Here is an 11,125-nt window from a genome sequence, read left to right on the forward strand (position 1 = left end):
TTAAATGCTGTGCGTTGAGAAACGATCTGTGCGGTGGTGAACTTTCCAAGGGGGCTCTTGGATCCTATGTGAACTTTCTAAGGGGGCCTTTTGTAATCTAAGTTAGTTTAGATAAGCTATGTATGCCGTAAGTAGCTTATCTTGATTTCTACTTAATCACCGGTAACTATGTTAGATAGACAAATACTTATCATCTAAAAAGTAGAAAAACATATTTAGTTTTCAGCATCATAAGTAATAATCCCTCAAGTTAGTTTGATCCCCTCATATCTAACTTCCATCAGTGGAGCCAACCTTTGATATAGATCATTCATTTGTGTGGGCTCTACTTCTGATTTGGGCTGTTCATCATGCAGGCCCACCTAGATGTGGGCCATTCATTGTTAGGGGTTGACCTTTAGTGTGCACTAGTCATTAGGTAGGACTCACCTCTGATGTTAGTCATCCATCATGTTGGGCTGTCATCAATGTTATTGTCCATCATGTGGGGCCCACCTTCAATATCCACCACCCATCATGTGGTGCCCACCTTTGATGTGGACCATCCATTATGTGGGGCTCCACCTCCGATGTGGGCCATCCATCATAGGGGGCCCGCCTTGGATATGGGCCACTCATCATTAGGCCAACCTTTGATGTGGACCATCCATCATGTGGGGCCCACCTTGGTGTGGATCATTCATCATGTGGGTCCCACCTTCAATGTGGTTTGCCTATTATGCGGGGCCCCTTGGATGTGGGCCATTCATCATTAGGGGCTGACCTTTGATGTGGATGGTCTACTGGGGCCACCTCAATATGGCCCATCGTCATAAGGGGCCCAACTTCATTGTCTACTACTCATCACGTGGAGTAAACCTTTGATGTGAACCATCTATTATGTAGGGCCCACCTTTAAAATATGTCATTTATCATACCAGCCCACATTGGATGTGGGCTACTTATCATTACGGGCTGACCTTTGATGTTGACCATCCATTATATGGATTCACGTTAATATGGGGTCATCCATCATGTAGAGCTCACCTTTGATATGGACCGTCCATTGTGGGAGCCCCCATTTAATAAGTTATCTAGTGGTATCCAAACAGGCCCTAATAACAGAGAGGGTATCTTATACATGACACGAACCCAATCTAATTTCCGTAAGTCGGAAATGGCCACAGGTACCTCAAATCCGAACCATGGTAAAATAATAATCTTGTGAATATAGTGGATGGTGCAGATTAGATTCATACATACATAGCGCATTGGGTGGACAGAAATGGTTGTACGTCAAAAGACACCCAGACCCGATGGACCAGACCAGATTTTGCAGTCCAACTTTTTAACTTGTTTCCAAATCTGATTGGGTGCCCGTTCACCATTTAAAAAGAATGGTGGTCGGCTGTTTTGGAGTCGTTCAAAGTAGGATAATATATTAATTATTATAGCAATGGAATCTCCAAAAGCCACACAAATGTAAGACAGCTCATTTACACACCAGGCATGCGTCAAAGTGACCTATTCCATTCCATCCATCAGGTGGGCCCCACCATCTAATACCACCCAAACCAATAGCAACCCGGCTCAAAACCAAGGCCCAGAACCGGGCTGGCAACGTAACTTAATCGATTCAAGGTCCGGGTCCTGAAATTACGAGAGGTGGTGCTTGAGAGACCCGATCCCGTTCTTCCCGGGTACGGGTAGACCCGACCCGAAGGCCACCGTTGACATCCCTAGACTCTGAGAGAGAGAGAGAGAGGAGGGAATGGAGGGAATCGTGGTAGTAGAGAAAGTGGGAGGGAAATCAAAGGCGACTCGATGCTTTTCCAAATACCCTCTCAAATTCATCGTCCCTTCTAAGGTATCTTCTTTCCACATCCATCTATCCATCATCAGCATGCATGAATCCTCACCAACCATCTCATGTCATCATGCAGGTGGCCTCCTCCAAAACAGATGCCGTTTGGATTTACAGCATCTCCTACGGTGGAGGCATTGTTTCGGTATGTGTCTATATATCTATGTATGTCTGTATCCATGTAGAAGGGATAGACACCTGTAATTGTTCAACGCCATTTTTAAAATGGTGGCGACTCTTCAACCGTCCACAGCATAGTTGTACTCGCTATCCAGATCGTCCAAGTCTCTGAGACAATCGTGGATGGATGATATCTCAAAAAGTTACAAGAAGAAGATGATAGCAACTGTCTGACTTTGCCCTTCGAATTTGGACCACACGCTATTTTTCTTCTAACCATTCGTTCAGATAGCCATGAATTCAATGGATAGGATTTCTTGATCAATGTGATTTTTCGAGGTATGCTTCATCTGACCATTGTGCCCTACAATTTTGATGATTTGAGTGGCTGTAGACAGTGCCAAATGTGAGGTGGATGAGTCAACACCATTTTCAAAATGGTGCTGAACTATCACAATAGTCTTGCCTGTGAATGTATGCATCTACACATTGGATGCACCCAATGAAAAGCGCCACTTCTACGTGTTTGGTGTGGGACCCTAATGCAGGGGCATTTTCACACCGGGTTCGAGTGGGGTTGCTTGTGGGATGCAGGGGCACACTCGGGGCGGCGGCCCGTGTGAGGCGGGTGGCTCGTGTGAAGCGGAACCCATGTGAAGTGGGGCCCACGAGGGGGTTTCGGCCGAGGTCCTAACCCATGCGATGTGGGGCCTGCGCTATGAGATAAAGGGATTGATTCGCCATGCTCTATCAGTTCGAGCTTTTAGAGCAAGTGATTAATTGTCCTACGTCAAAGTGGTATGAGCCATACTCTATCAGTTCGAGCTTTTAGAGCAAGTGGTTAATTATCCTACATCAGATCCACAATGAAAAAATAAAGATTCCTTGCACCAAATGATGATTTTTCCTGTTGTGGGTTCACGAGCACATGGCGCCTTTTAATTGGTGCTGAATGGAGCAATCCGCGTCCCTACGACCCTTGTTTCTACTTTGGGTCATACAGCAGTGCAAATTGTACTGCTGTATGACCAAAAGTGGAAATGTTGGGCGTATTTGGCAGTCAGATAGGGTGTTAAATAGCCTTTTGCAATCATTGTTAACAATTTCTTTCTTTTTTCCTTCTAGAATTTTTTTTTAAATATAAATGTAATTTTCTTTTCCATTATTATATTATATAACATTATGTATAAATGTCGTTGGATGTATCTTATTGCTGTTGAATTTAACTATATACATTCCTAAACGCATTCAGACCTTATTGATCTTGATATAATATTGAATTTCACTAAAAATTATTTGGGGAGGAAGGTATTGACGGCATTTGTATCTGAACGTGCCAAGATACAAACAGATAGGAATGGTACTTATGTTATTGCAATTCAGATTTTTTATTGGATTTCCCAATGAATTTATTGGTGTTTACCGATCAAATATATATTTTCATGATGGGTGTGTTTGATACATGGCTTTAATGTCTGACACATCACGGTGGGCCCTACACACAATCTACCATATCATACAGTTACAGTCGACTGCACTGGATCATTCCCCATACACATGTGTTTATGAATGTATATCACCATCATCTAAGCCTTATCTGAATTAATCGGGATCACCATATGCAACCTTTTATGCTATTGCACTCTGTCAAGGACCAGACCCTTGGTTAAATCATAGGTCATCAAATCTTTTCTTAGAGTCTTTGACTTGCATAAACTCATTTCTTCTAAGAGTCCGGATTCTCTGTTTGCCAAAAGCATGACTTTCCTGGTTTTTTCCTCATTTGCTGAATAGTGATTGGTCCATCTCAATCACCGATGCAATTACACAATCACACAGTCCAATTAGATTGCAACAACCACAATTTTGCTGCTTGACGCAAACAGAGGATCCGTATTCTTCTTCTAATCGGTGTAGTTTTGGTTTTTGTTGCACATGGCCAAACCATGGAAGTCTACTTTCCCTCTATCTGTGCTACGAATAAGTTTCCTCAGATGCATTAATTTTCAATTCTATCCTTCCTCTTGCCACTCATCCATCTCAACATGTTCATTTCAACTAAACTCATCTTATGAACATATTCCTTGACTGCCCAAAAAATTTGTCCCATAAAGCATGCTAATCTTATAGGTATCCTAAGAAATATCCCCTTCAGTCTGATTGATACTTATCCTATATATTATTATTTGTATTTCGATGCATTCTCAATAGATAAGATACTTTCAATATTTTGAGCTTTGGCATGTATGTGGGGCACAGGGAGATTGCATTAGTTGCAAGGTAAGTGTGGGAGAGAGCTGCACTGCAGTCTTGACCACTCAGGCTTCCACAAAGGTTAGTTTGCCTTTTCCTGTGTTAACATTTCTTTCGTTTCTTTCCTTCTTTCTTTTTTATTTTAACCTATTTTTCTTTTAGATATAAATGTTAAATTTCATGTTGGGGGGATACGCTTTATTGTGAAACACTGGGGATGAATCTTACCACAGTAGGATATAGGGTATACAAACTGAACCAATATACTATAATGCTTAATTCAAAGTTTTGAGTTTGAAGTCACATCGAAGCTCAAACTTTGGGTTGAATGACACCACCTATAGGAGCATCACAACACCAAAATGAACCCAAATGCAGGATTAGCAAAGTTTTTTTTTTTTTTTTCCTTTATGCACTATTCACCAATTGGCTATAATACTTCACCTACAAATTATGAACGTATAAAGATTTATTTATTTTTTTCTTTATGCACTATTCACCAATTGGCTATACTTCACCTACAAATTATGAACATATAAAGACTCCATTTCTAATCTAATCATAGAAATCATCCAAATCTAATGCTAACTATCTATCTTAATAAATTTTAATAATACTAAAATTTCTCTAAAGCCTGTCACAACCATACAACTATTCTGTAAATCAGTCTTAACTCAATTCATTGCAGAGTAGCATGGACTGGTTTGGAAATTCTGTGGGTTTTCAAACTGGACTAATTTCGTAGCATTTAGAAGTTGTTTATTACCCAAAAAGTGGCCTGGAAAATAAGTGACAAGAGCAAGAGTTTATTAACTAATCCTTTTTTAATTAGGTTATTTTGAGTCATACATAACTCTTTCGAGGCTTCTCTTGTTATGCTTACCAATTAACAATTATAGAGGGAGGGAGGGAGGGAGGGAGAAAGCTTTTCTGCTTGGTCGAGCATCACTTAACATCTCTTTCTCACTTTTTAGCTGGAGGTGTTTCACTGATTAGAGGTGTCCTAGTGGGTTCAAAGATTTTCCTTATTTTTCAAACCATTGTTGCACAGGTCTACAAATCAGTGGGATCAAAGTGCTCGGAACAATTCCTAGAGGTATCATCTTTCATCAACCTAATGAAATATAAAACAAACATTTTCCACAAAAATGTGAAGAAATCAATCACTTAGTTTGATGTGTTTTTTCCAAGAACTCCTAAGATACTCAGTTTTTTTTTTCTTGGTATATTATCTTTATACTGAGTATTTTGATTTTCCCAGTTAGCTATTGATTGTTGTAGTTGTTACAAATTGTTCCAAGTAACGGTGGCAAGTTTATGCCTTGCAGTAGGCTACAGTTGGATCGCATGCTCTTTTGGTGATAATTCCAGACCCAGTGACGTGTTTTTCCACCGCAAGGTACTCTCAGAAGCAAATCTTCAGAGTCGCTTCTGATTCAAGTTTGGTCATTGTAGATTGGCTTACCAGTGGGCGTCATGAAAGTGGAGAAAAATGGGATTTTGAACTCTACAAGAGTACTAACAACATCTTCTTGGATGGCAATGAGCCTCTCTTTCTTGATTCGGTACATCCTTTTCTTTTCCTATGCATTTGTAGTGGGAGAATAGGAGGTCATGATGATGATGTTCCCTTAGGAGGTTACATTTTGTATTTTACCTTTTGGATTTTTGTTCTGGAAATTTCCCTTTTTTGTATCAATTGAACTTTGGTTGCTTGTAATTACCATAAAATTATACTTCCTCATATAAGTAGTAAGTAAAGATTGTTCTGTTTTCTAGCTTCTCTTCATGCTTTCAATGCTACAGGTTGTTGCAACAATTTTACCAGTTGTCATTAAGATGTGTTTTAATTGTTTGGCTTGTACCACTCAGAAAAAAAATAATAATAAATAAATAAATAAATTGTTTGGCTCGTTTATGTTAAGAGATGATATGAAATTCTTTGATTACAAAACCTCCATAGCTTGGGATCATGACATCTGTTCTAGGTCTGACACTGAGGACATTGAGCTGAGCACATTGGGTTTCAGACTTGAAAAACCTTAAATTTATAGCAGGTAGTATGTGAGCACATTGGGTTCAGACTCGAAAAACCTTAAATTTATAACAGGTAGTATGTGTTTTAATTGTTTGGCTCATACCACTCAAAAAATAAAATAAAATTTGTTTGGCTTGTTTATGTTAGGAGATGATATGAAATTCTTTCATTACAAAACCTCCTTAGCTTGGGAACATGACATCTGTTCTAGGTCTGACACTGAGGACATTGAGCTGAGCACATTGGGTTTCAGACTCGAAAAACCTTAAATTTATAGCAGGTAGTATGTGAACAGGAAAGTATAGATAAGAGTCCCGAATGATTATTGGAAGTTAATTTTCCGTACAACTCTGCAAGCTGATTTACAATGTTATTATGAATGCATTAATTCACATGAAATACAGAGAAAACCCTATTTGTTGGAATTTGGGATTGGATCAAAAGTCACCCTTGATGATGATTTTGTTAATTCCAATTCCCAAGATCAGATTCCCATCAAGGGTGGGATTCAACCAAAATCGGACAAGCCCCTTGCAACCCATTCCTACTTGGCCAGGTCAGCCCACGACTCGTCTGTATTTGTATTCAATACGAGTATATAACTAAAGGGGAATCTTGTAATCTAGAAACAGAAAACAGAAGCAGGTAAAAACAGTCGCAAATAATGGATCCTCGACATCCATGAATCTATAGTGATTTTGCAAGAGAATATTCATTTGGCATCCAAACTGGTTGAGAAAGAAACCATCAGAGGATTTTATTGTGGAGTTTTAGATAATTATTTTGATAATGTAGAATGTATGAATCCATGTATTGCCAACCAATTATGTTATCAACAGTTTTCAAAAGCCATGGGTGGATGCCTGCTGTGGCTATTCCTAAACTCACTTTCCATGCATTTTTATTCGGGTGCTATAGCTACTGTGACAGCTGACAGTAGCCATATAAATCCTACCTTCCCCAATGTGCCAAGGTGGCACATGTGCAAGATTGGGGCCATACATCAGGTGGCAAGAGAAGGAAGGCGGATCTCTTCGCATGCCGTTTTATGGTCAGTGTGGCACGAAAGTCACAACTGGGTCTTCAGCAATTCAGGAAGCCACCCTGGGATGGTCTTTCTCAAAGCAAAATGCTTTGCATTGGCTGTTTTTATCCAGATGATGTCAGTCATCCTTTTATGGAATAAAGCTTGGTATCTTTTTATTTTAAAAGAGGGAGAGAGAAGAAAAAAAATAGGTGCCACCACCATGTATGTTCTCAGGCTGGAAATCGGGCTGCTCCATTCATTATATAGGCAAAGGGATGGATTGGGGTTGGTAGGGATTGAAGTTGCTTTCATAGCAGTTTCTTCTACGTATACCGCTCCCCATGTCTGAAATCAACAACATTATGGGGATTCATATGAGTCCCTCTGGTGGGGTCCTCCCAAAATCCCACTGTAGGATGAACAGACAGATGGGGTTTCTTTGATTCAGAAGCACGTGCAATGTACTTACTGCTATTGCTATTTCTATTTAGAATGGGCTCTGAGAGAATTGCTTCTGTTTTCTATATAGAATAGCAGTGGAGGACCATGATAGATAGGGGCAGTACATGTTTGCTTGGCTATTTTTGGTACCTTTGCTCTGGGCATTGTATAATACCTATTCATGAAAAGAAGTGGCTGCATTCTGTTTCTAGCAACACGTTTTGCTATGAAGTGCATCTTCAGCACACTTCTAAAATGGGTTTTATTTGATTACACAGGTACTACTAGAGCAAGGATCTAGCACCAGTATTGCCGACCGCATGCAGGACTACCAAGTCATTGCCATGGTCATACTCGTGGGGTATGTTTCATTTGTTTCCTCAAGTAAAATTCCTCAGTTTCATATCATTTTTATTCAATGCATTAGTTTGTTCAATATTTGGATATAGGCCGAAGTTAAAGCATGTCCAAAACCAAGTACAAGAAGACGTGAAGAAAATGATGACCAAGCGATTTTATGCACCTGCCTCACCATGCGGAACGAAAATTGAGTCTGAGTATGGCCTACCCAAACCAGCTCTAATAGCTTCTTGCAGCGTGTTTGGTCCTAAGGTAACCCATTTATCGGTCTCTTGGTTTCTTTGTCCTTTGCAACTATTATATTAGACAGTATGCATCTGATCTCAGTTGTACTTGTTTCTGGTTCTTTATATACAGGATCTGGGTGTGGTTGTTCGGATATCTGCAGTTACAACTGAATCCGTATATGAGTTTTTACGGCATCATTTGGCTAGCATGGAGTCGCTTCTTGGGGCGTCTCCATATTGCCGAACATGAGTAGGGAACCATGTTTCACAACGAGCTAAATTTGGAGGACATCATGTGAACTGTTTTTTCTGATAAGGAATTGCGATCTGTTAGTCATCCACAAACATGTGCAATATCTGACCTAAGCACTTCATGAAAACACATGGCGCTGACATTGGCCTTCATTATTTTCGTCCAAGAAACTTGCAAGTCGCATCCAATGAATTCATCCTCTCTCTCAACCCACCTGCAAAGGCATGAGTGACTTTGGGTGACAAAAAGAAAAAAAAGGAAAAAAAAGAAAAGAAAAAGAGCTGTTATTTGTTGTCAATGCAGGTGACAAAAATACCAGCTACATAGGTTTTTCATTAGTCAAAAAGACCTTAGTTCGTGCGGTTATTGGAAGCTCAAAAGCCTTTGATTTTTAGTGAATCCCAGCAATGTAAAATCTTATTCAAAACTTTTGTTAGTCCGTGTTGGGCATTCTACACCTGTGCTTTCATGGGGTTTTGAGCTGCCTAAATCCCCTACTGGGTTTTGCTGAGTTTTGAAAAATCCCAAATTTCACCAGTTCATGGTATCTTCAAGCTCTCTCTCTCTCTCTCTCTCTCTCTCTCTCTCTCTCTCTCCTGGGGGCTTTTGGACGGTCCAAGAACAAGGAGACACTGAGAAGAAATTATTTTAAAAAGTGAAAAAAAAGATGATAAATATAAAAACCAAAATGCCCTTCATGATCATAAGAAGCAAACAGTGACAAGAGTGATTTGGTCCAAGAGTCCAAGAGCTTAGTGTTGACATTGAATGTGATAATGGAGGGCATGCCATATTCTCTCATATACATCCTAAAGTAATCTATTATTATTGGAAGGGATAGAGGGGTCGATGGAGATGTTTCTGACAGAATTCAAGTTGGTTGATGAAGCGAGATGTGGTTCTGTAGTGTTGTTTGATCATCACATTCTTACAAAACTTAAAAATGATTATTTCACAGGAGGCATTCAACCGCAGGATAGGTTATATGGGGTTGGTCTTGGGCAGCAGTTGGAAGGCAAAATGAGCTAAATAGAGTTTCAGGGATGAGGATGTTGAGTGGATGCTGGGAAGACTTAAGGGTAGAATTAAGGGTTTTTCTTCATATAACTGTCTGACCGTTTTTGGGTCTGGCTCCATGGCTGAGTGGTAGATAGCCTCTGTTTCAACACTGAGACCATGGGATGGAGTGCCCATGTGGTGTGGGTGTGTAAAAAAAAAGGAAGAAAAAAAGCCCGCCCTTCGGGCCATCGAAGAGAAAGAACTGGATTTTAAAATAATTATTAAAAAACAAAAGCCCTATTGTTTGCAAATATGGTAGAAAAATGCTGCATTGACTTTGAATGACCATGCATGACAGAAAAGGGCCGTTAGCATGTGAAAAATCATATTTATCTTCATGACTTTCACCGTTTTCATCGGCTGACATTTAATGTTAGGAATGCTAAAGATTCTCTGGGCGGTCATGATGTATGTGTTTTATTTACCCTATGAGCCAAAAAAATAAAGCAATCTGAAACTCAAAGTGGACCACACCACAAGAAACAGTGGGAATTGATCTTGTATCATTGAAAATTTCAGGGGGCCACAAAAGTGTTGGATCAAGCTGATATTTGTGTTTACCCTTTATCCAGGTTTGTGTTGCCTAGTCCATAAGTTCAATAGCAGATAAACATTACAGTGGGCCTCAGGAAGTTTTTAATGGTGGTTGTTCAATCACCACTATTTCTTGTGGTGTAGTCCACCTAAGGTTCAGATTTGCCCTATTTTTGGGCATGCCAACGTGAGCTGGCAAAATGGATGATGGATGGTGTAGATAAAACATGTACATCATGATGGGAACCACAGAGCTTTTCCAGCACCTATGTGGGCACTGGAGGTGTCACCATTGAATTGGAGTCCTGTCATCTTGACAATCACGGTCACTAATGATGGGGCGAATGTATAGCTGGCAATAATTTATCGCTACCCTTATTTACGGAGGAGACGTTCAATCAGTTAAGAACTACATATTTATAAAATAGTGTTAAATCTCAAACAACATGTAAATTGCATAGAGAATAACCTATATACACTGTATAAGACTGAACTGTCATACTATGGACAATTTAAAAATTCATACGAAATAAGCATTTTCAATCCAATTACTATAATAAAATGTACTTATTAAATATATTTACTTTAGTTATATAAGCTTGTTATAGAGATTAGATGCCACATGTTGTTCTATATGAATTTTTAAATGGGTAGATAGATGATTAAATGTGAATTTATGCCATTAATAAGCCTTTTAAGACATCCAGATCTATCAGTGTTAATAGTGTAGTAAATATGGACAATTGCCTTCATACTAATTACAAGGGGAAAAAAAATGAAATGTTAGTTTCAAGTTGAGTAAATAAAAATTAGTAGAAAGAAAACCAGTTAAATGTTAGCATTAAGTGCAATAAATTAAAGATAAGTAAGCCTGAGCAATGCATATCATGGTCAGCACACATTGCACACATATGCATAGCTAGCAAACATTGCATATATGTAGTCACCAAACATATATACAATGACATTC

The 11,125-nt window shown here is 39.4% G+C and overlaps 1 protein-coding gene across 6 annotated transcripts; it reads left to right on the top strand.

The window, feature by feature from the left end:
• Positions 1 to 1,698: 1,698 nt before the first annotated feature.
• LOC131242037 (urease accessory protein D) lies at positions 1,699 to 8,843 on the top strand. 6 transcript variants are annotated; one of them, XM_058240401.1, is made up of 8 exons: positions 1,699 to 1,846; positions 1,923 to 1,988; positions 4,223 to 4,297; positions 5,268 to 5,312; positions 5,548 to 5,781; positions 8,001 to 8,083; positions 8,172 to 8,334; positions 8,440 to 8,843. In XM_058240401.1, exons 1-8 carry the CDS (start codon positions 1,751 to 1,753, stop codon positions 8,557 to 8,559), a joined length of 882 nt encoding a protein of 293 aa, XP_058096384.1. In that variant the 5' UTR covers positions 1,699 to 1,750; the 3' UTR covers positions 8,560 to 8,843. The 6 variants fall into 6 exon arrangements, with proteins under 6 accessions (XP_058096384.1, XP_058096408.1, XP_058096389.1 ...); XM_058240425.1 differs by having other exon boundaries at positions 5,626 to 5,781; XM_058240406.1 differs by lacking the exon at positions 5,268 to 5,312.
• Positions 8,844 to 11,125: the final 2,282 nt, after the last annotated feature.

Source organism: Magnolia sinica, chromosome 1 (assembly GCF_029962835.1).
Source record: "Magnolia sinica isolate HGM2019 chromosome 1, MsV1, whole genome shotgun sequence".
Taxonomy (NCBI): Eukaryota; Viridiplantae; Streptophyta; class Magnoliopsida; order Magnoliales; family Magnoliaceae; genus Magnolia; species Magnolia sinica.

What these genes read in the sequence shown, in the direction of transcription:
- LOC131242037 (XM_058240401.1), top strand. Translation starts at nt 1,751, where the DNA reads ATGGAGGGAATCGTGGTAGTAGAGAAAGTGGGAGGGAAATCAAAGGCG. An exon ending in AGCCTCTCTTTCTTGATTCG is followed by an intron (nt 5,782 to 8,000) that starts GTACATCCTTTT and finishes TTGATTACACAG; the next exon opens with GTACTACTAGAGCAAGGATC. An exon ending in GCAGCGTGTTTGGTCCTAAG is followed by an intron (nt 8,335 to 8,439) that starts GTAACCCATTTA and finishes CTTTATATACAG; the next exon opens with GATCTGGGTGTGGTTGTTCG.